This window comes from Rhinatrema bivittatum, chromosome 1 (assembly GCF_901001135.1).
Source record: "Rhinatrema bivittatum chromosome 1, aRhiBiv1.1, whole genome shotgun sequence".
Classification (NCBI taxonomy): Eukaryota; Metazoa; Chordata; class Amphibia; order Gymnophiona; family Rhinatrematidae; genus Rhinatrema; species Rhinatrema bivittatum.
In genome coordinates, this window is record NC_042615.1 from 429,455,988 (window position 1) to 429,481,508 (window position 25,521).

Below are 25,521 nucleotides of genomic sequence, written 5' to 3' on the forward strand. Positions count from 1 at the left end.
AGAGAATGAATGGGTGCCTGCCTGGGGGGGGGGGGGGGGTGTCTGTGTGTGGCTGGAGAGCCAATGTGTGTGCAACAAACTGCATTTCTCTCTTCCTGCTAATTCATAACAATCTCGGGGCATCTGGAAATCAAAAGTTCAAGTATGGAAAGTGGGGAATTTTTTAAAATCCTTACCAATTATAATTATTGGGTATTATTTATTGTGTATTTTACGGAACATTTTTATAAGTTTTTAACTATTTGATTTTATTCTGTTAATTCTGTTTAATTATTCATTTTATTTGTATGGTTGTGTTGCGCATTCCGGCCGCATGTGACTACCAGACCAACCTGCTGGAATCTGACAGAGGCTTCCACTTGACTAGACCCGCAGGCGCTGCCTGTCTCACCCGGAGAACCTCCCTGAACTGCTACCTCCTTGAGGTCTCCGGAGCTTCCAGTTCGGGCCTAGTCCATCCATTCTGCATCAGCCGCGCACCCTTGCTCGTGGTGGGCACACCCCCTCCGCTATCTCTCCGGGAGACCACCAGAGGCCCACCTAAGTCTAGGCAGTCCGGGTACCCAAGGGCTCAACCTGCAGAAACCCCGGACTGTTATTGGTGAAGCTCCAGTTAGCCTCTGTCTCCTTGTGTGCTCCGTCTCCTGGTGGCAGGCGCTCTCTGGGTCCGACCAGAGGGTTGTACCAATCCTGTACCAGGCCAAAGGTCCACCTCCAGCGCAACAGGTTGCCAAGGCCATGGACTCGGCGGAATCTCTGACCCTGCAGGCCAGCCCTGGTCTGGTCACTCGTGTCCGAGAGCAACAACGGATGATGGAAGCATTGGCTTCTTCTGTGGGGAAAATACGCTCTCAATTGGAGGAATCAGTCATGGCCAACCCAGGGGCCCTTGTTCCCACCTTGCCCTCATGGGCACCACTGACCCTCCCAGCTCCACCCTGTTTTAATGGGGATCTGCGTCTTGGTCGAGGCTTCATAAATCAATGTTATATGGAGTTCTCACTGCAACCCTCATTGTTTCCTGACGAGGCAACAAAAATCACATTTATCCTTTCACGCCTTGAGGGGAAGGCCCTGGCATGGGCTTCCCCACTCTGGGAGCGTTCTGACGCCATCCTTCGCCAGCTCCCTCAATTCATCTCAGTCTTCCAACATACCTTCGAGGACCCAGGCTGACAGGCGGTCGCTGGCCACCACCTACTCCACCTCCATCAAAGCTCACAATTGCTTGATGAATATACAGTGGAGTTTAGAACTCTAGCCACTAAGTTAGGTTGGCAAGAAGACTACCTGCGGGCACTCTACCTCGAAGGACTGTTTCCTGCCCTTAAGGATGAACTGGCCGCCCGCGATATCCCTGTATCTCTGGAAGACCTGATCCTCCTGGTCGGTAGATTTGACTACCGTCTTCGACAATGACATCAGGAGGTAAGGGTCCTATGACCTCCTGCCCTACAACCAACCCGTTTGGCGAGTCCTCAGTTGAAGGCCTTACCAGCGGCTCCTCAGCTTCCTGAGGAGCCCATGCAAATCAATCACAGCCGCCTGACTCCAGAGGAACGCCTCCGATGCAGAATGGCGGGCCTTTGCCTATATTGCGGCGACTCCGGACATCTTCTTCAGACTTGCCCAGTGTGTCCCGGAAACTCCAAAGCCTGAGCCCGGCAGGGGTCCCGAGCTTGGGTGCTACTGTTTCTGGCCCTCAACTATTGCTCCCCATCTCCCTCCTTAGGAAGTCACGATCATTCACCACCACCGCCCTCGTGGGCACTGGGGCGAGTGGAAATCTTATCATGGAAGTTATCGTCAAGCTTCTCCAGATACCGGTCCAACCGTACTGCCTTGATACAGGGAGAGCAACTCCCCAGTCGTATCACCCACCGTACACCATGACCATTCGCCTCATGGTTGGGATCCTCCATGAGGAGGACATCTCCCTCCTGGTCTTGAAACGATCCACGCACCCCGTAGTACTTGGACTTCCCTGGCTCCAGTTACACGCACCCCACTTCGACTGGCAATCCCTGCAACTATCTCAGTGGGGCCCTCAATGTCAAAACCATTGTTTACGGCAAGTGTCTCCATCTGTGACCGTCCTCAACTCCACAACCCTTCCTGGATTACCTGCCTCGTACTCTGAATTCAAGGATGTGTTCTCCAAATAAAACGCTAACATCCTGCCTCCACTCCGAAAATTTAACTGCCCCATAGAACTGCTACCTGGAACCTCCCAAGGAACCTCCCAAGGGCAGAACTTACCCCTTGTCACTTCTGAAACCCAAGCAATGTCAGCCTACATCAAGGAAAATTTGGATAAAGGATTCATAAGACCCTCTAATTCCCCGGCAGGAGCCAGGTTCTTCTTCGTAAAGAAGAAAGATGGCAGCTTAAGACCCTGCATAGATTACAGAGGTTTGAATGCAGTAATTCGTAAGGATCATTATCCACTGCCACTTATTAGTGAACTATTCGACCGCCTGCAGGGTGCACAAATCTTTACAAAATTGGATCTCTGAGGGGCATATAATCTTGTACGGACTCAACCGGAAGACATCTGGAAAACCGCCTTCAACACAAGAGACGGCCATTACGAGTACATAGTAATGCCCTTTGGACTTTGCAATGCCCCTGCAGTCTTTCAACGGCTAATGAATGAGAGCTTCTGGGACCTTTTATACACATTTGTCATAGTATATCTGGACGATATACTAATATTCTCCAAAGACCTGAAGTCTCATTGTTCCCATGTTCAAATAGTCCTCCAACGTCTCAGAGACCATCATCTCTATGTAATATTAGAGAAATGAATTTTTGAACAACCCAATCTTCCATACTTAGGCTACATCATTTCCAACCGTGGCTTCACCATGGACCTGACAAACTCCAGGGTATTCAAAATTGGCCTCAACCAGTGGGCCTCCGCACCCTACAAAGATTCCTTGGATTCACAAATTACTATCGTAACTTCATCGCTAATTACTCCACGCTGGCCGCTCAACTCACCGCCATGACTAGGAAGGGATGTGACCTTCGAGTGTGGAGTCTCAAGGCTCAGTCAGCATTTCACGCCTTGAAAGGAGCCTTCTATACCGGACTGTGTCTATGACATCCGGATCCTAACCGCCCCTTCATCGTCTAAGTTGACGCATCCGCCATCGGAGCAGGAGCGGTCTTAAGTCAATACTCCACTAAGGGAACTCTAGTACCATGTTCCTTCTACTCACATAAATTCTCCTCCACTGAACAAAATTATACTATAGGGGACCGTGAACTCCTAGCAGTAAAACTTGCCCTCCAGGAATGGCGTCCCTTGCTGGAAGGAGCACAACACAAATTCACATTTTTTTTTACTGACCACAAGAATCTAACACACCTAAAAGAGGCCCAGTTACTTAACCCAAGACAAGCCCGCTGGGCCCTGTTCTTTGAACGCTTCAACTTCGAGCTCTGCTATTGCTCTACAGCTAAAAACCTCCACGCGGATGCACTTTCTCACTCCGTCGAGCCAGAAGACACACCCGAGACTCCTAAGGACATCATCGATCCCGCTTGCATATCAGTTGCAGTCACCACCACGGTACCAGCCAGGAAGACGGTGGTCCCCCGCCGTCTCTGTAAGTACATGCTCTGTTGGGCTCATGACTCTAAGCTGGCCAGTCATCCCGGTCGAGCCTGGACTCTCATAATGCTTCAAAGGCACTATTGGTGGCCTAGTATGATAAAGGACTCCCGCGAATACGTGGACTCCTGTGCAGTTTGCGCACAGCAAAAACCACCGACCAGCCGCCCATGAGGGGTTCTCCAACCGCTTCTTGCACCCACCGAGCCCTGATCAAGCATTTCCACTGATTTTATTGTGGATCTGCCTCCGTCAAAAGGAAATACTGTAATCTGGGTCATCATTGACCGCGTCTCAAAAAATGGCCCACTTTGTCCCATTACCTGATCTCCCTTCAGCTCCAGAGCTAGCTAGACTCTTCTTGACCATTGTATTTCGTTTACATGGACTACCACAAGAAATAGTCTCCGATCGTGGACCTCAATTTGCTTCTAAATATTGGAGGTCTCTTTGTAAAACGTTCAATATTACATTAAACTTAACATCAGCCTACCATCTGCAAGCAAATGGCCAAGCCGAAAGGACTAATCACTCCTTGAAAACTTTCCTGCGATCATATATGTCAACAACCAGCAAGATAACTGGACCAACCTTCTGCCATGGGCAGAGCTATCCCATAACACCCATGTCGCCTCTGCCACCGATATCTCACCCTTTGCGGTAATCTTTCGCCGCCAACCACACCTACCCCTACCGGTTTCACTCCGTGTACCCTCACCTGCAGCTCAGTCTACATACAGCACAAACCATACACAGGCTCTGGAACCAGGTAAAGGAAAGACTCTGCCAAGCAGCTGACCGGGCCAAACACTTCACAGACATCCATTGTAAAGCCACACTGCTGTTCCGGCCTGGCCAGGAAGTCTGGCTCAGTACAAAGCACATCCGACTATGACTGCCATCTCAACAGTTAGCCCCCAGATTCATCGGCCCATTTCACATCCTTTGACGCATAGGAGCAGTCACCTATCAGCTACAACTCCCAGCTTCCATGGGAATTCACAACACGTTCCACGTGTTGCTACTTAAGCCCTTGGTTCTGTCTTGGCCTTCCCAAAGGCCTCCTCCACCTACATAGCATATAGCAGAACCTGAAAACCCCCTGCAGGTTAAGGAGGTCCTATATGTGCGACGCCGTCGAGGCCACTGGGAGTACCTCCTGTCGTGGGAGGGCTTCGGCCAAGAAGAAAACTCCTGGGAGCCCTCTCACCACATCTACGACAAAACTCTCCTACAAGACTTCCATCGTGCCCATCCTGAGAAGTCCAAACCGGTAAGGGGGAGGCCTAGAAGGGGGGGGGGGGGGGGGGGTACTGTTGCGCGTCCCAACCGCGTTGGCTCCGCAGCTGGGCCTGCTCACCTAGCGCTTCCGTCTACCAGCTCCGGTTCCGCCTCACTCTCAGCCACTGCCAGTGCCTCTTGTCCATGGCGCCCCCAGGGTGTCTCCAGGCCCAACAGTGCCTTCAGTCTCACGTCAGGGCTCGGCATTAGCCGCGGCCCTTTAAAGGGCCCAGTGCAGGAAGCAGTCCGCGGCACCTGCTGATGACCTCACTTAATCTTAGTATAAAAGGCGAGGCCAAATCCCCAGAACCTCGCCTTGGCAATTGGGTTGACACCATTGGTGTTCTAGTTTGCCTCGTGTGTTCCTGCGTTCCAGTGTCTCCTCATTTCCTGTGTCCTTCTGAGGTAGTACCTCTTCGGACTGACCTCTGCCTGCCTGACCATTCTTCTGTCTGCTGCCTGGAACCGACCACTGCCTGACCATTCTCCTGTCTGCCGCCTGGAACTGACTCTGGTATTGACCCTTGCTTTGGCAGACTATTCCTGGACTGATACTCTGGCTCTGACCTTTGCGCTTCACTCTGACACTCTCCTTCTGGTCTACTGTGACTAGCAGACCAACCTGCTTGGAAACTGACTGCGGCTTCCCCTTGACTAGACCCACAGGCGCTGCCTGTCTCACCCGGAGAACCTCCCTGAACTGCTACCTCCTTGAGGTCTCTGGCGCTTCCAGTTCAGGCCTAGTCCATCCATTCTGCATCAGCTGCGCACCCTTATTCGTGGTGGGCACAGCCCTCTGCTATCTCTCCGGGAGACCACCAGAGGCCCACCTAAGTCCAGGCGGTCCGGGTACCCAAAGGCTCAACCCGCGGAAACCCTGGACTGTTATTGGTGAAGCTCCAGTTAGCCTCTGTCTCCTTGTGTGCTCCGCCTCCTGGTGGCAGGTGCTCTCTGGGTCCAACTAGAGGGCCATACCAATCCTGCACCAGGCCAAAGTCCACCTCCAGATCAACAGGTTGTTGCTTTGGTCCTCTCACTATTATGTATACTTGCCACTGTAACATCTCAGCCCCCCTTCCCACTTGCAGAGGTCTAAAGGGGTCCCTCCTCATCACTCATAGGGAACCCAGGCCTCGGCTTTGATTAGCGCTAGTAATGTGGCCCTTTTTAAAAAAAATGTTTGCCCACCCCTGGGTTAGAGTATTGCTCATTGCTCTCAATTCCAATAAGTTGATTTGTAAGCATCCTCCCTTGGTCGACTAGATGCCCTGTGCTTTCTATTGACCTGTGTGGGGTCCCCAGCTCAAGTTGGAGGAATCCGTTGTTAATACTAATTAGTATGGAGTTAGATGCAGAGGTGCACCACACTTTAATATCGGAGGTTGCAGCCACCACCATATCTCTTATTTCATTTCTGCAGCAATGATAATCTTGGAGTGAAGTCAGAGCAATTGGTTCCATTGGCTCTTGAGTTTCCATAGTAGGTGACACATATACAGGCACATTAGAGGAACCACATGAATCACTGCATCAAAGTGTCAGGAAAATACTAATATGTGGGGAATGGTTATCAAAGTTTTCATTAGCAGTGCTTTTGCTAATTTCCAAAAGACTGTTACTCTGTTGAGGGGGAGAAATGCCCTTGACAGTGCCGAGTCTATCTGCATTCCTATGAACTGAAGACATTGAATGGGTTGTAGAATTTCTCATAATTGATGAGAAAACCTAGGGATTGTAGACAATTGATGGTTAACTCAGTATTTGAAAGGAGAGCATTTCTTGCCAGTCCTACTATCAACCAATAATCCAAGTAAGGAAATATTCATATTTCTTGGCGATGTAGGTGTGCTACTGCCACCATAAGGCATTTCGTGAAGACTCTGGGGGCTGAAGAGAGTCCAAATGGTAGACCCTTGTATTGATAGTGGTTCTCTTCCACCCTGAAACAGAGGTAATGCCAGCAAGAAGGGTGTATTGGGATATGAGCATAGGCATCTTTGAGATCCAGCGAGCACATCCTAACAATCTGTTGAATGAATGAGAGGATTGTGCTGAGAGAGGTTATTTTGAATTTCTCCCGAGAAAGGTGTTAATTGAGGCTACTCAGATCTAAAATGGGCTGAAGATCTCCCATCTTTTTGAGGACTAGGAAGTATTGAGAGAAAAATCCCTAGTTGTGCAGAGAAGATGCTATTTCTTGACAGGCATTTTGCTGTAAAAAATTCTGTTCCTCTTATTTCAAGAGGGGGAGATGGGATGGGTCAGTGGGTGCTACAACAGTCTATTGGATCACCGGTTGTTTTAAGAAGTTGAGTGGTAGCCCTTCTATACTATTTTTAGGACCCACTAATCCGTGGTTATTTGACTCCAAAGTCAAATAATTTTGGATTCTGCCCCCTATGTTTATGTGTGTTTGAGGTTTCTGTTAGATCAAAACTTCTGAGTTGGTTTTGCTGGCAGTTGCTGTTGGGGTTTCTGTTGTTGTCATTCTAATGGTTGACCTCTGGTTTGTGAGGATTGAGTTTGTTGCCAAGTGCTTTGGAAGGATGGCAATTGATATGGTTGGTAAGGCCTGTTAAGATCTTCTGAGGCAATATGGTCCACTTATATGGAATGTAGGAACATCTTCCTATGTTTTGATGTTCTGCAGATGTGGACAATGATTGATTGAACCACCATATTCTGTTCTTTTATTTGGGACACAATTTCTTGAAGCTTTTCCCCAAAGAGGTTATCCCCTAAGTTTGGAATGTCAGCGGGTTTTCATGCACATCCTCTCACATTGTTGTGTTCATGGACCTTTGGGATGAGGCATAATTGGCTCTACCTGCAGGGTGGATTCTTGCAGGTTCTCACCATCAGCAGATGGACCCAGGCGAAGCAGAGACCAGTCAGGAATTTCACCTATACCAGCCCACGTTCTGCTTTGGGTGCCAGGGCTGGCAGGACTTAGGTGAGGGTCTCTGCTGATGACTGTAGAGGTGTTCCAAGGCCAGGCTTGGGTCGTAGGCTGACAGTGAACAGAATAGTCGAAGGTGCAGGTGAGAGTCAAGGGCAGGCAGCGATCAGGCATATCCAGAATCCAGGCGAAAGGTAATGGGCAGGAGGCAATAAGGCATATTCAGAGACCAGGTGAAAAGTCAATCAAGGTGTCAGGGAAAGGAGGAGGGATGGAATAGGTTGAGATCAGGCAAGAAAAGCTGGAGAGGACTGAAGTGAGTTGGGCAAGAAGGCTGGAGCAGGTGGAGACTGGAACACACTGGGTCAAAGGCAGGAATCGGGCTGAGGCAAGAACTGGAACACATAGGAACAAGGATAGGAATCAGGCTGAGAAGAAGACTGGAACACTCTGGGTCAAGGCAGGAGTCAGGTGAAGAAGCAACACGCACTGCTGAGAGTAGTTGGACCTGTTGTAGAGGTAAGTTGCTTCTGGAGAGCTGCCCTTATATAGGGTAGCAGACATGATGTCATCACCAGGGGCTGTGGGAACTTTCCCACCATGGTTCCTTTAAAGGCCGGAAAGAGATGCAGTATGTTACTGATAGCAGCATTCTGCTGCATGGAGGACTGTGGCATTTTCACTTCACCAGGAGGTGGCATGCTGTTGGTGTATTTAACTGAGTAGGGTAGCAGTGCGGCTGGCTCAGGCCCAAACTGTGAAGGCAGCAGTTTACAGGGTTAGCCGGAAGAATGTCAAATGCAACAGTATTTTTCTTACACTTAACCAGGCCATGCGTCTGACTCCTATAGATGCTGCAGTGGTATGAAAAGATTCGTAAATGGATCTTAGAAGGTATTGAAGTGCCTCCTCTAAGTCATGTAGTGGCTTAGGGGTTATTTATTCCCATTTCAGAACAGATGTAAGGTTTTAGGTTTTGCATGCATTCATAGATATATTGCACCATGTAAAACTGATGTTGAGTAATCTTGGCTGTAAGCATGGTGCCTTGGTACATTTTCTTTCCAAAATTCTATGATCTTTTCCTTTGGGGGGGGGGGGGGGGAGGGGTCAGTTAGAATGAAGATGAGTCTTCTTGGCTTTCTTCATGCAGATTCTACTACTGAGTTATGTGGTAGTTGGACCATGCCAACTCCTGGAGAGTTTGTTAATCTGAATTTGAGCTCTATCTTCCTTGCTGAATTATTCTGGAATACAAGGTTTCCCACATTTTAATGAGAACCAAATTTAAAAAGGAACATAAGAACATGCCATACTGGGTCAGACCAAGGGTCTATAAAGCCCAGCATCCTGTTTCCAACAATGGCCAATCCAGGCCATAAGAACCTGGCAAGTACCCAAAAACTAAGTCTATTTCATGTTACCGTTGCTAGTAATAGCAGTGGCTATTTTCTAAGTCAACTTAATTAATAGCAGGTAATGGACTTCTCCTCTAAGAACTTATCCAAACCTTTTTTAAACACAGCTATACTAACTGAACTAACCACGTCCTCTGGCAACAAATTCCAGAGTTTAATTGTGCGTAGAGTGAAAAAGAACTTTCTCCGATTAGTTTTAAATGTGCCACATGGTAACTTCATGGAGTGCCCCCTAGTCTTTCTATTACCCAAAAGAGTAAATAACAGATTCACATCTACCCGTTCTAGACCTCTCATGATTTTAAACACCTCTATCATATCCCCCTCAGCCGTCTCTTCTCCAAGCTGAAAAGTCCTAAACTCTTTAGTCTTTCCTCATAGGGGAGCTGTTCCATTCCCTTTATCATTTTGGTAGCCCTTCTCTGTACCTTCTCCATCGCAATTATATCTTTTTTGAGATGCGGCGACCAGAATTGTACACAGTATTCAAGGTGGGGTCTCACCGTGGAGCGATAGAGGCATTAAGACATTTTCCATTTTATTCACCATTCCCTTCCTAATTATTCCCAACATTCTATTTGCTTTTTTGACTGCCGCAGCACCCTGAACCGACAATTTCAATGTGTTATCCACTATGACGCCTAGATCTCTTTCTTGGGTTGTAGCACCTAATATAGAACCTAACATTGTGTAACTATAGCATAGGTTATTTTTCCCTATATGCATCACCTTGCACTTGTCCACATTAAATTTCATCTGCTATTTTGATGCCCAATTTTCCACCCTCACAAGGTCTTCCTGCAATTTATCACAATCTGCTTGTGATTTAACTACTCTGAACAATTTTGTATCTACAAATTTGATTACCTCACTCATCGTATTTCTTTTCAGATCATTTATAAATATATTGAAAAGTAAGTGTCCCAATACAGATCCCTGAGGCACTCCATTGCCCACTCCCTTCCACTGAGGAAATTGTCCATTTATTTCTGCTCTCTGTTTCCTGTCTTAACCATTCCCTTCCTAATAATTCCTAACATTCTGTTTGCTTTCTTGACTGCTGCAGCACTCTGAGCAACGATTTCAAAGTATTAGCCACTATGATGCCTAGATCTTTTTCCTGGGTGGTAGCTCCTAAAATGGAACCTGTGTAACTACAGCAAGGGTTATTTTTCCCTATATGCAACACCTTGCACTTGTCCACATTAAATTTCATCTGCCATTTGGATGCCCAATCTTCCATTCTCACAAGGTCTTCCTGTAGTGTATCACAATATAAACACAAGAGGATTAGATGCCCAAGTCTTTTTCAATCTTACTTGGGCATCTAATCCTCTTGTGTTTTCCTAACGCCTTTTTTTAGATCGCCTACCTTCTTGTTTTCTGTATCCATGTATCACAATGTATACATTACTCTGAATAATTTTGTATCATCCGCAAATTTGATAACCTCACTCGTCGTATTCCTTTCCAGATCATTTATATATATATATATTGAAAAGCACCAGTCCAAGTACAGATCCCTGAGGCACTCCACTGTTTACTCTTTTCCACTGGGAAAATTGACCATTTAATCCTACTCTCTGTTTCCTGTCTTTTAACCAGTTTGTAATCCACGAAAAGACATCGCCTCCTGTCCCATGACTTTTTAGTTTTCTTAGAAGCCTCTCATGAGGGACTTAGCCAAATGCCTTCTGGAAATCCAAATACAGTACATCTACCGGTTCACCTTTATCCACATGTTTATTAAGCCCTTCAAAAAAATGAAGCAGATTTGTTAGGCAAGACTTCCCTTGGGTAAATCCATGTTGACTGTGTTCCATTAAACCATGTCTTTCTATATGCTCTGTGATTTTGATATTTAGAATAGTTTCCACTATTTTTCCTGGCACTGATGTCAGGCTCACTGGTCTATAGTTTCCTGGATCGCCCCTGGAGCCCTTTTTAAATATTGGGGTTACATTGGCCACCCTCCAGTCTTCAGGTACAATGGATGATTTTAATGATAGGTTAAAATTTAAACAAATAAATCAGAAATTTCATTTTTGAGTTCCTTCAGTACCCTAGGATGGATACGATCTGGTCCAGGTGATTTGCTACTCTTTAGTTTGTCAATCTGGCCTACGACATCTTCCAGGTTCACAATGATTTGGTTCAATTCATCTGACTCATCACCCTTCAAAACCATCTCCGGAACTGGTATCTCCTCAACATCCTCGTTAGTAAACACGGAAGCAAAGAATTCATTTAGTCTTTTTGCAATGGCCTTATCTTCCTTAAGAGTCCCTTTAACCCCTTGGTCATCTAACGGTCCAACCGACTCCCTCACAGGATTCTTGCTTCGGATATATTTTTTAAAGTTTTTATTATGAATTTTTGCCTTTACGGCCAACTTCATTTCTAATTCTCTCTTTGCCGGTCTTATCAATGTTTTACACTTTACTTGACATTGCTTATGCTTTATCCTATTTTCTTCAGATGGATCCTTCTTCTAATTTTTGAAGGATTTTTTTTGGCTAAAATAGCCTCTTTCACCTCACCTTTTAACCATGCTGGTAATCGTTTTGCCTTCCTTCCACCTTTCTTAATGCGTGGAATATATCTGGGCTGTGTGTCTAGGATTGTATTTTTAAACAGTGTCCATTCCTGTTGAACACTTTTAACCTTTGCAGCTGCACCTCAGTTTTTTTTCTAACTATTTTCCTCATTTTATCAAAGTTTCCATTTTGAAAATTTAGTGTTAGAGCTGTAGATTTACTTATTGTCCCCCTTCCAGTTATTAGTTTAAATATGATCATGTTATGATCACTATTGCCAAGTGGCCCCACCACAGTTACCTCTCTTACCAAATCCTGCGTTCCACTAACAAGTAAATCTAAAATAGCAACCTCTTTTTTTTTAATTTTTTTTTTTTTATAAAAGTCTTTACAATAATTAAAAAAAAGAATACACTGTATTAAATATGGTTAGAATAGCAACAAGAAATTATATTTTAAAGTAACAAATCAAGACATATTGAACAGAGAGTACAATTCAATCATACCTCAACATTGCTTTTTAACCTCAAAAAGAAAAAGTGAAGGGAAAGTACTTTCTTTCATTTAGAGAAGATTACCAATATATTTTTACAAATCAAATAATGGCGACACCGATACATTTTAACATTTCCCCCCAGATATTAACCTATGGCAGTGTTCTGCCTTCTACTAACCAGGAGCTGTTTCAGGTGTTCCGGGATAAAGAAAATAAAAGTATTACTAGACAACTTTACAATACAACGACATGGATAGCGAAGCTGAAATTTCACCCCAATTGCAACTACATCAGGTTTTAATAATAAAAACTATTTTCGTCTTAACTATGTGGGTCTTGCCAAGTCCGGATACAGTCGTATAATCTGTCCATGAAACAGAGCATTCATATTTTTAAAATATGCCTTCATTATAAGAGAAAAATCTTGTTCCGAACAACAAGATACAAATAACACAGCTCTGTCTACTATTTCCAGATCTGAATTTTCAAGATATTGGGTCAGATTTAGGAAATCTGGTTTTATATCTCCTACCTTTTGCATATTCGCTGCTCTCTGAGCCAGAAAGCTTATCTTCTTAAGAGGAGGCATTTTTTCTTCTGGGAGTTTTAAAACCTCTTTAAAGTATCTTTTTAAAGTAATCAAAGGTAATTCGCCCATAATCTTAGGAAAATTCAGAATTCTTATGTTGAGATGACTCAAATAATTTTCAACTGCTTCCAGTCTATGTGATATGATGGAATTTTCACGGGCAAGCTCTCCAGTAGACTCCTGTATATTTCTTAAATAGCTCCCTCTTTTGTTGGTTCCTGAACCAATTGCTCCATGAAACAGTCATTTATTACATCCAGGAATTTTATGTCTCTAGCAATCTCCCATTATTATTGCACTGCCAAATTGGTTAGATTCCCTAATTTCTTTTAGTATTTCATCATCTGTCTGACCATTTTGTCCAGGTGGACGGTAGTATACTCCTATCACTATATTCTTACCCAACATACATGGGATTTCTACCCATATAGATTCTACTGAGCATTTAGTCTCTTGTATGATCTTTATCCTGTTGGACTCTATACCCTCCCGGACATAAAGTGCCACATCCCCACCAAGTTGATCCTCCCTACGGTTAACTGAATATTTGACAGGAGAGCATTTCCTGTCACTGCTACTATCAACCAGTCATTCAAATAAGGAAATATTCATATTCATTGGTGATGTAGGTGTGCTGCTGCCACCGCAAGATATTTTGTGAAGATTCTGGGGGCCGAAGAGAGTCCAAATGAAGAATCTTGTATTGATAGTGGTTCTCAATCCTGTGGGAGCATTGAGAGAAGATCATCTTGCTAGTAGTTGAAGAGGATTGGTAAATATTGTTTTGGGAAATTTTAAGACTTAAAAATTTAGGGAGAGAGGTGAAATAATGGGGTATATTGTATAGTGTGTGTGTGTGTGCGCGCCTTTAATAAAAAGCAAGCCAAAAGGTAGTTCATTCTAGTGTCCATCTATCCTTCGCTTCCTCCCACTCCAACTCCCACCTACTCCTAGCTCATCCTTTGATTCATAGGCAAGATACATTTCACATCAGGCTTTTATCTAAAAATCAGGATTGTGCCAGCCACTATCAAGATTTTAATTATTCCCTTGCAGATCACTACCAGATTAATATTGAAAATACCCAATAAATTTAAAGGAATCTAATTTACACATTCTTACTCCCTTAGCAACCCAAACTTAACTAAGAACTCAACCAAATTAAGATAAAGGCAGCAGTCCAGCAGCAAGAGGGGGGTCTTTCAGTCTTTTGTATTAAGTGTCACATGTATGATTTTTTACCTGTTGGTGAGAAGTTTTGTGTGTGCACCTGGTTCAAAGAGCTCCTGGCTCTTAGAGAATGAGTGTGATCTCTGGAGGAGTAGAGGCAATATTGAGGAATGTAGAGAAGACCTTCAGGGATACAGTAGCCAAGTACCAACTGCAGTCTGGCAACCTTGGAAGAGGAAGGACACCTGGTTGGAGAGTATCACCCTGGTATAGCAGTAAGTGATCCTATATCACGGACCTGCTCTCCAGTTGATGAGTCTCCCAGGGTTACTGCCCAGGAGGGAAGGGTTAGGTCAGCCATCATAGTGGGTGATTCGATTATTAGGAATGTAAATAGCTGGGTGGCTGGTGAGCATGCAGATCGCCTGGTGCAAAGGTAGCAGACTTCTTCCATCACCTAGATAGGATTTTAAACAGTGCTGGGGTGAAGCTGGCTGTCATACTACATGTGGGCACCAGCGAAATAGGAAGATGTGGAGGGAGGTTCTGGAAGCCAAATTGAAACTTTTAGTAGAAAGCTGAAATCCAGATTCTCCAAGGTAGCAAACTCTGAAATGCTCCCTGTTCCAAGAGCAGGTACCCAGAAGCAGGCAGAGCTCCGAAGTTTCAATGTTTGGATGAGATGATGGTGCAGGGAAGAGGAATGCAGTTTTGTATGGAACTGGGCAACCTTTTGGGGAAAGGACAGGCTCCACCTTAACCAGGGTGGAAGCAGGCTGTTGGTGCTAATCTTTAAAAAGGACATAGAGAAGCTTTTAAACTAGAACAAGGAAGAAAGCCGACAGTCGCTCAGCAAAGCATGGTTCAGAGGGAGTATCTTGAAAGATACTAATGAAACAGGAGAGTTAGGACTTCCCAAAAGAAAGGTTCCAATTCAAGCAGAAGAGCAGACAAAAGCAGCCTGAGGAAATTCTGAGGCAACACCCACACTGGAATGCCTGCACATGCTTAGTAGAACTCAAAGCTCTCCTAGTTTGGACAAACAGCTCCATTCTGTGCCGCCAGATGATGTCACTCACAGATAATGGCTAAGTACTGCTTATCAACAGAAATAAAATAGCATATATGTGGGTACATGGTATTTATATGCTAATTTTTCCACATGAAATCTTTTGAAAATTCATCTTCAAGTACATCAATGTGATTATTAAGACGTACTATGTGGGGAACCAAGATGACAAATGGATTGATGGCTGCATGACTCTGAGCTATGAGGGGGAACATAAAACATGAGTTAGGAGTATAAAAGCTGTGTACACAAAATCTGACTCCAGGACACCACTGGTCCATTACCACACTGGGGCTCAGCACCCACAGATTAACAACACTAGCCCCAGAAATATGAGGATCTGACCATGCCAGACTTTGTACTTTCTTTCAGAGCAGGAACAAAATCAGATTTAGGGGCTCAACATTTTTTGAATATTAGCCTCTTGGTCAATTACATTTGAAGTGGATCTTGGGTGCTCTACATTCTATTAGGGCAATTCTCCATCATAGTTGCAGTGAAAGCAAATGACAAAAATCCATAGAGCCGATGTAATAAGCTGTACTAAGTTGATTACACATTGTTATTCATGTTTGTGCATGTAACTTTACTCACAATTTAATAAGGATTTTAGTGCATAAAAATGTGCACACAAAATAGTGCTCCTCCGTATAAATCCCATGTTAATAAAAGCACTGCTACTACTCCCTAGTGTAGGGAGGTGTACAGGCTTAATTCAATTTTTTCTAACGCTGGAAATTTAACTCCTGGTTCATAGGTAAGAAGGTAAGAACACAAGACGTGCCATGATGGGTCAGACTAAGGTCCATCAAGCCAGTGGCCAGTCCAGGTTATGTGTGTTATGTTTGGCAGTCCAAGGGCTGCTCCCATGGACCACTGCACTTTACTTCTTGGCTGGACCCCACTGGCTTCCGACGAGGCCCAACACCAGCAGCCTTCCATGCGGCGAGACGCTGCCAGTCGGGCTAAACATGCCTCCCTCTGGACATCGCCAACACACGCAGCCAGATGCCGCCAGCCTCTGAGCGCCGCATGTGCCTCGTCACTACTTAAAGGCCCCTATTGATGACCTCAGCACCCAGGCCCTACAAAAGGGCAGCGCTCCAAACACAACTTGTCTCAGCAAAATGTCCAACTACTTTCAGTAGTGCGTGTTGCTTCCCAGCGTCCAGTCTTCGTTCCAGCCCTATTTTCAGTCCCTATCCTGCTGTCTTCAATTTGTCTTCTGCCTTCGTTCCAATCCATCCATGTTGCTCGCTTGTTATCGCCCTGTCTATCCATCCCTTTTCTCCTCCCTCAGATAGATACCTGGTTCGAACTCGACCCGGACCTTGGATATGACTCACTGCCGCCTGTCTTTGACAATTGCCCGTACTTCATGTAAGAATGATGGCCGCTTGCCTATGATCCCAGCTGACCACAGACCTACCCTTCTGCCATCAGTAGAGACCCCACCTAAGTCCTGCCATTCCTGGCACCCAAAGGCTCAACCCGAGTGGAATGAGGGTTGGTATAGGTGAAGATCCTGATGGGTCTTTGTTTTGTCTGGGTCCGCCTGCCGACAGTGGGAACCTGCAGAGATCCTCCCTGTGGGTAGTTCAATCCTGCCTCAGCCCAAGGGTCCACAGATTCAACACAAGTTCCTGGAAAATCCCCAATAGTTGATCTATTTCTTGTACCTCACTCTCAGGGATAGGCACTGGCTTTCTCAAGTCTGCTTGGCTAATAACGCTTTATGGACTTTTCCTTCAGGAACTTATCCAATCATCTTTTGAAACCCACTATGTTAGTTGCCTTGACTATATCCTCTGGCAACAGATTCCATAGCTTGATTGTACGCTGAGTGAATAAATACTTCCTACAATTTGTTTAAAATCTGCTGGTTACTAGTTTCATGGAGTGTCCCCTAGTCCTAGTGGTGATTGAAAAGGTAAATAGGGGGATAAATAACCATTCCCTATGCAGCCATATCACCCTACCTAGGATTTTATTAATCTCAAACACATCTCCTCTCAGTCATCTGTTTTCCAAGCTAACGGGTCCAAATCTGTTTAGACTTTTTCCATAAAGAAACTGTTCCATCCTCTTTATCATTTTTGTCACCCTTCTCTATACATTTTCTGTGGCTGCCATGTCTTTGACATAGGACAACCAGTAAGAACTACTGGGAATTTCCCTTTGAAAATTTGATTGCAGGCCCCACACAGTGTTTCAAAATTGTCCCCCTCTAGAATAAGACAAACAAAATATAAAGTCCTGAATCACTGCAGGGTAAGCAATATTAGCTGTCTAGATAGTGAATGCAATGAACATCTTTTCTATAACCCTTTATTCTACCACACCTATCATGCAGCAATATAATTTATTTGCATTCTTATGGTTAGACTTAGTTTTGCTTTAGGCAGAACTATAAATTGGAAATACTATGAAACAAGAGCAACTCCCATATCAAATGCCATATACAAAAGGATTAATTTCAGTTTGCCTGTTTTATCCATTTACATTTTGAATGGTTTTGATTAACACCATTTGATATCTTTTTTCTATCAAAAACAAAGATATGTGTATCACACTCAGTGAGCTGCCTGAGAACAAAAACCATGTGTGCCTACAAGACTAGCAGGTGTACATGGGAAAAAAATTCAATATACCTTTACTTCCAGGAAATAAAAAGAAAATAGGAACAACTGTAAGTTTCTATTAGGAAAAGAATTTGCTGTAAACAGACTTGGTCAGATTGCTGTTTGTGCAGTATAGAAGATGCGAGAAATAAATAAATAAATAAAATTCTGGGAGCTCTCAGTAAAGTATCAAAGTAGTCAGATACAGGCTTAATAGTAAAACTGGGCACTCCAAAATAATGCAATGTGTAAAAGATCTTTTACATTTTGTTTATGTTTTTGGAGTACCTCTTTGCATCATTCAGATTTTAATTTCAGCCTCTTTCAACTTCTATTTGCACATTTGCACAGTGGCCGAAAAGGTAATTTATCATTTAGCACCAGCTTCTAGTACCACATATGAGTTCCCAACACTGAACTTAGAAGCAAGTTTTCTGGAAAAGATCCAAAACATTTTACAAATTCCAGACAAAGATAGCAGGATTATGAGGATGCCAAAGCTATTACAGGGGTGAAAGTTCTAAAAGGCTTTCTTTATTTAAAAAAAGATTTCAATCCACGCTGGCTTGTTGGCAGAAGGTAAAAGTACACTTCTCCATGCCTCTGAACAATCATGTTTGGAAACGTTTCACAAGTTGCATCACACAGCCACAAAGTTATCTAAATAGTCCATCACTATGTGATCATAAATGTCACCCCATGTATGAACAAATTTAATTTTATGATGCGATACAAACTGCGATGCTAACAAATGTCTTTTTTTGCCACCCTCCTGCTTCCTTCTATTCTTTAAGTTTCCAGCTCAATTGGAAATAGTCTCTATTTAGCTACAGCAAAACCAACTTGGTACTTGCTTTCATTTGTGAGTATCAAGGGGGGTTCTCTTTATTTTATAAACCAATTCCCAAATCCCCCACCTAGCCCAGCCACTGCAGTGACTGCTCTTGGCCAAGGGCCACACACCATATGGTATACCCATGGCTAGCCAGTAGGTGTCACCATTGAGCAATGGTTCAGATACACTCTTCTCTATGGAGTATGAATGCTGATTCTGCAGAATCCCCCAGCCCCAGTAGGTTCAGTTAGAAGCTGGACCTTGAAATTACTGTCAAGGAGCATCAAATATTTAAATATCTAATATTTCCAACAATTTTGATAAACACTGCAGAAATGTAAAACATACTGAACACTTCAGAGAATAAATGTTAAATCACCTTACATGGATGTGTAGCTTTTGATGTAGCAATTCCAGACCAGGCTGAATGATAATCTTCAAATGAGATGGTCTGAATTTTTCTGAATTTAGAAGAACAAATATCTTTTAACATCAGGTAACACTTAAATATTAAGTACAGATCATTAACCATTAAAACATAAAAATCCTCATTGGTGCTGTTAATTTTCTTTTTGTTCCTTTAAGTGATTTCATTAAGATCTACAGAGATAAATTCAGTAGTCTCAAGAGTGACAGTTTGTTAGAGAATTATCATGCTCCCTGTACGTAGCAGGATCATTCCAGACGGTGGGTTATGTTCCCAGTCCAGCAGGTGGAGTCAGAACAAAAAACTCTCAGGGGAGGTTCCATATAACCACGCCTCCCCTGACTCAATTCTCAGTATAGTTCTGACTCCAGCAGGCGTGAGCAGGGGACACTGAGGTCCCCAGCACTTGGCCTTAGGCTTTTCAATTTTCTACTATTTCTTCAAGAGGGATCAAGTTTATTAAATTTTAGAGATTCAGCTCTTGTATTCCTTGACAGCCAAGACAGAAACCCCTTCCTCAGTGAACAGGGACTTGCTGACAGGCTGTTTTACCTATTTTTCTTTCTTCTTCACTTATTTCCCTCCTTCCCCTATTTGTTTATTGTTATTTTTTATAGGGCTGAAGGTAAGTGTCTCTTTCTGTTTTTTAAAGCGTCGTGGGAGTCTTCGAGACAGAGCATTCACGGCTGAGGGTGCATATCGGTAGTGCCGTTTTCACTCCCCTCTTGCCTGTGTTGGTGCAAACCCACCCCGCCTTTTTCGGTGTGAGGAGTCTCCCGGTCCGCGGCCCCGCGACGTTATATTCCCCGGGGTCGCTTGCCGCCGGGAAGGGTCATTCCCCGGCGGTTTTCTCTGGGCCGGTGGGTGGGTTTCAGGGCCGTGCCAGCGCTTTCGCCATTTCTTTCACTGGTTTCGCGCGAACTGCACCCCCCTCCCCCCCCCCCCCCCGCTCTCTCCTCACCGAGTCAGCGGCAGTAGTGTGGCGACAACGTCGTTGTCAGAGGGGATTTTCTTCTCTGCGAAAGATCTTTTGTGCTTCTCATGTCGTCTGAGGGGGAGGACAGCCCTGCTCCGGGGGACTCAGAGCGGCTTCAGGACCGCGGGGGCAGAAAGAGGCAGGCTCCGTTCTCGCAGAGCGCGGGAACGGCGGCCATTTTGTTTCCTCCTTCAAGCGTTGGGATTTCAGCTGAGCATGCAGAGACTCAACTTTCTTCCTCTCTGTCTTTTCCAGTCAAAGCGCTACCGGAGAGTCAGTTTTCTGGGAACTCAGATCATTTTTTCTCCCCCGAGTTCATAGTCCTGATGAACAGGGCTTTCATGCATTGCAAGGACTCCCTGTCAGGAGGGGGGGATACTCCCCTGATCAAGAGACCGTGCCCGGCTCCCCCCTTAGGAGATCTCTTCACACAATTGACCGGTTCTCTCACTGCGGGGGTTCCAGGAACTTCGAAGACCTCCCCTGTGACTCCACCAGCTCCACAGCCAACGGGAGGAGATGTTGGAGGTGACCCTCTATTAGATCAGCTCACAGACGACCCCTCCCTGACAGCTCAGGTCGAAGGGGATGATCCCAGAGTTCTGCGGATTTTTCAGGCGGGGGAGTTAGAGGATCTCATTCCACACATCCTTCAGGAGATGAATATTGACCCTCTGCCGGAGCCGGTGGCTCCAGATCCGAATGTCAAGAAGGGGGATCCACTTCTTGCGGGCCTTCGGCCGCTGGCAAAGGCTTTTCCCACCCATCACAGTATTTTACAACTAATTGCCAGAGAATGGGACACTCCAGAGGCCAATCTTAGGGTTGGAAGAGCCATGGACAAATTATATCCTCTGCCGGCGGATTTCTTGGAGCTGCTTAGAGTGCCCGCAGTGGATTCGGCGGTTTCAGCGGTGACGAAGCACACGACCATTCCCGTCACCGGGGGCACAGCTTTGAAGGATCTTCAAGATAGGAAGCTAGAGGTGTTCCTGAAGCGGGTGTTCGAGGTCTCGGCTCTAGGCATGAGAGCGGCTATCTGCAGTTCTCTAGCCCAGCGTGCAGGACTCAAGATGGGTACAACAACTTCTCACCTCGCAAGCTCTTCCAGAGACTGAGGCTCAACAAGCGGACAGGTTAGAAGCCGTGGTAGCCTATGGTGCGGACGCCCTGTATGATCTTATCAGGGTACAGGCACGAGCCATGGTGGCAGCAGTTTCTGCGCGCCGTCTCCTTTGGCTAAGGAACTGGTCTGCGGATACTTCCTCCAAGACCCGTTTGGGGTCTCTTCCTTTCAAGGGCAAATTCCTGTTTGGGGAAGATCTGGATCAGATCATTAAGACACTCAACGAGAATACGGTTCACAAGTTACCTGAGGATCGGCCGCGTTCTTACAGATCGTTCAACACTAGCAGGAACAGGTATCGCAATCAACGTAAGTTCAGACCCTCGAGACAGCAGCCTCCACGGGCTCCTTCCTCGCTCTCGCATACTTGGAATCGGTCCTTTCGAGGTCGTCGGCCCGGTAAGGACGGCTGCAATACGAGCCCTTCCACGAAGTCGCCGCAATGATGCCAGGAGGACCCTCGAGTCGATTCCTCAGCTGGGGGGGGGGGGGGGGGGGGGGGGTCGGCTTTCGCTCTTCTACGGGGCGTGGGTCCGAATCACTTCAGACCAATGGGTCCTCAGCATTCTAAGGCAAGGCTACATGTTGGATTTTGTACACACGCCACCAGACAGGTTTCTGTTCTCTCCCTGCGGATCTCTCGCAAAGCGCCAAGCTGTAAGTCAGACCCTGGATCGTCTCCATGCTTTGGGAGCGATAGTGCCGGTTCCAGCTTCCGAGTTGGGATGGGGTCACTATTCCGTTTACTTCGTAGTTCCCAAAAAGGAGGGAACCTATCGACCCATTTTGGATCTCAAGACTGTCAACAATTCCCTCAGAGTTCCTCATTTCCGCATGGAGATGCTCCGCTCGGTTTTGGCGGCGGTACATCCAGGGGAATTTCTAGCCTCGTTGGATCTCACAGAGGCGTATCTACATATACCGATCTACCAGTCTCATCAACGTTATCTTCGGTTCAAAATTTTGGGACAGCATTTTCAGTTCCGGGCTCTACCTTTCGGGTTGGCCACGGCTCCCCGGGTGTTCACGAAAATCATGGTGGTAGTGGCGGCTGCGCTCAGGAGAGAAGGAATCCTGGTGCATCCTTACCTGGACGATTGGCTCATCAGAGCGAAATCACGGGAACAGAGATTTCAGGCGGTTCACAGAGTGATCCAGTTCCTCCAGGAGCTGGGTTGGATTGTCAACTTTGCAAAGAGCAAGCTACATCCATTTCAGACACTGGATTTTTTGGGAGCTCATTTCGACACGGGAAAAGCCATGGTCTTCCTCAGTGCGGAGAGAGCTCAGGCGCTGCGCGATCTGATTCTTTCTTTCTTGACTCTCGAGGTCCCGAGGGCGTGGGACTATCTTCAGGTCCTGGGAACCATGGCCTCCACCATCGACCTGGTTCCATGGGCCTTTGCTCATCTTCGGCCCCTTCAGAGAGCATTGCTTTCCCGTTGGAAGCCGGTGTCACAGGATCATCAAGCGGCGCTTCCACTTCCAGACTTTGCAAGATACAGTCTCGACTGGTGGCTGGACCCTCACCAGTTAGCTCAAGGAGTGTCCCTGGAGTCTCCAGACTGGATGATAGTGACCACGGACGCCAGCCTATCCGGCTGGGGAACGGTCTGTCTGGACACCTCGATTCAGGGTCGGTGGTCGAAGGTACAGACGACCTGGCCCATCAACCGTTTGGAATCAAGAGCCGTTCGGCTCGCACTTCAGGGCTTACTACATTTGGTATAACACCGAGCAGTTCGGGTACTGTCGGACAACGCCACCACGGTGGCGTACATCAACAGGCAGGGAGGCACAAGGAGTCGTCTGGTGTCTTTGGAGATAGACAGCCTGATGGAATGGGCGGAGCTCCATCTTCTGCGTCTGGCAACTTCCCACATAGCGGGCGTCGACAACATTCAGGCGGATTTCCTCAGCCGACAGCACTTGGATCCAGGAGAGTGGGAACTCTCGCAGGAGGCGATGGCCCTGATAGTCAAGCGCTGGGGAACTCCATGATTAGATCTCATGGCAACGGCCAGAAATGCAAAGGCCACTCGCTTCTTCAGTCGAAGAAGGGAGCACGGAGCGGAAGGAGTCGATGCGCTAGTACTTCCATGGCCACGTCGGTGTCTTCTGTATGTCTTCCCACCGTGGCCACTGGTGGGAAAGGTTATTCGAAGAATAGAAGCTCATCGGGGGCCAGTAATTCTTGTGGCTCCGGAATGGCCCCGGCGACCGTGGTTCGCGGATCTTCTCCAGCTAGCGGTGGGGGATCCGCTCCGCCTCTGTCACCTTCCGCGACTCCTCCGTCAGGGACCAATATTTTTTCCAGCGGCAGATCACTTCTGTCTTGCGGCCTGGCTTTTGAACGGCGAAAGCTGAGGCGTCGTGGTTACCCTGAATCCGTCATATCCACTCTGCTACGGGCTCGCAAGACATCCACATCGGTTACGTATGTCCGAGTGTGGAAGGTTTTTTGAGGAGTGGTGTGCCTCGAAAGCCATTCCGGCTCCACAGGCTTCGGTAGCACAAATTCTTACATTCCTACAGGATGGCCTGGATCTGGGTCTGGCCTATAATTCTCTTCGAGTACAGGTGGCGGCTCTTGGAGCCTTCCTTCAGGGATCGAAGGGAAGCCCTCTCTCCTCCCATCCGGATATCCTGCGTTTTCTGAAGGGAGTGAGACACCTGAAGCCTCCAATCCGTCCGCCCTGTCCATCGTGGAATTTGAACCTGGTACTCCGGGCCCTTTACAGTCCGCCTTTTGAACCATTGGGTTCCGCTACCATGAAGGATGTTACCTTCAAGACAATCTTCCTGGTAGCGATCAGTTCTGCAAGAAGGGTCTCGGAGTTATGGGCTCTATCCTGCCGGGAGCCATATCTCCGCTTTTCACCGGGTGGAGTTTCTTTGCGTACAGTTCCCTCATTTTTACCTAAGGTGGTATCTGGGTTTCATCTTAATCAGTCGGTGGAACTTCCTTCTTTTCCCTCTACAGAGTTGGGTGATCTACACAAGCTTGATGTACGACGTGTTTTGATGCACTACCTAGAGATTACGAATGAGTTCCGGCTTTCTGATCATTTGTTTGTTCTCTGGTCGGGACCTCGGAGAGGTTGCATGGCCTCGAAGCAATCCATTGCTCGCTGGTTGAAGGGAGCGATCATAGCGGCATACCTAGGCGCAGGTAAGTCGCCTCCGTTGTTGATAAAGGCTCATTATCTACGTGCTCAGGCAACTTCCTGGGCTGAGAGTTCCTTCGTACCCGCCCAAGAAATCTGCAGGGCGGCTACTTGGAAGTCAATTCACACTTTTACCAGGCATTATCGCCTGGATGTCCGGGCGCCTTCGGACGGGTATCTAGGAGACAGGGTCATTAGGGCAGGGCTGTCCATGGCCCACCCATGATGGGAAAGCTTTGGTACATCCCACAGTCTGGAATGATCCTGGTACGTACAGGGAAAAGAAAATTATTCCTTACCTGCTAATTTTCGTTCCTGTAGTACCATGGATCATTCCAGACACCCTCCCTAGACTTGGGGGTAGTTTGTTTTGGGACATCCCTGCTTACCTGTCTATCTCTTTTGCTCTCTGTACTTCTTGTACTGTGGGACTGTTCTCCCGTGCAGTACTGTTTGCAAATTTCAACGTTTATGTTTTGTTAGTTTCAAATCTAGTTCCTGGGCTTTTTGGTCCAGAGGTTGTTTTGTTCTTTAGCTTGATCCCTCTGTTCCTCTGTTCTCTTCTCTGATGGCTTTGATAGTCTGTTTACTGAGAATTGAGTCAGGGGAGGTGTGGTTATATGGAACCTCCCCTGAGAGTTTTTTGTTCTGACTCCACCTGCTGGACTGGGAACATAACCCACCGTCTGGAATGATCCATGGTACTACAGGAACGAAAATTAGCAGGTAAAGAATAATTTTCTTATATGGCAATAACGTGTTAAACAGTGTTTAATGCATGTTAAAGGCTATTTATTGTGTATTCTTGCCATATTGCAGTGATAAGCACGCAAAATTACTCGATATCGTGCGTTATTTTAAAACATTTTCCTATCCCTATGTATTATTAGCTGCTTTGCATGCGTAAAATGAACTAATACATGCAAATCATCTAATTACTAGTCAATCGAATGCAAATACAATAACTCGGCTGGCGTAAAACAAAACCAGCCGCATTATTCTATCACATTTGGAGAAGGTGTAGTTATTTTTTCCTGGGGATCTCGGCCTAAAAATAACTACACCTCTCCAAAGAGCCTAATGAGATCTCTACCACCACACTACCACCTTGCCAGATAAGGATCTAAAAAGTTTTAAGAAGTAGAACAAAAGCTCATGCATCAACGCTCCAGCGCCCTTAAAAAAATTCTTTTACCATGAGGTCAGTGACACGTTCCATTTTTTCAGTACTGGATCCACTGTAGCTTTCGCACAAATGGGCTCTTCCACTAATAGCATAAGGAATATCTTG

At 46.1% G+C, this 25,521-nt stretch overlaps 1 protein-coding gene across 1 annotated transcript in view; it reads right to left on the reverse strand.

Moving 5' to 3' along the window:
* The window catches only part of LOC115096894 (ubiquitin-conjugating enzyme E2 U-like), a 205,374-nt gene that overhangs the window by 58,240 nt on the left and 121,613 nt on the right, over positions 1-25,521 (reverse strand). Inside the window, exon 8 of the mRNA XM_029612142.1 lies at positions 18,919-18,995. Coding sequence (XP_029468002.1) covers positions 18,919-18,995 — 77 coding nt within the window. The remainder of the gene's footprint in view (positions 1-18,918; positions 18,996-25,521) is intronic.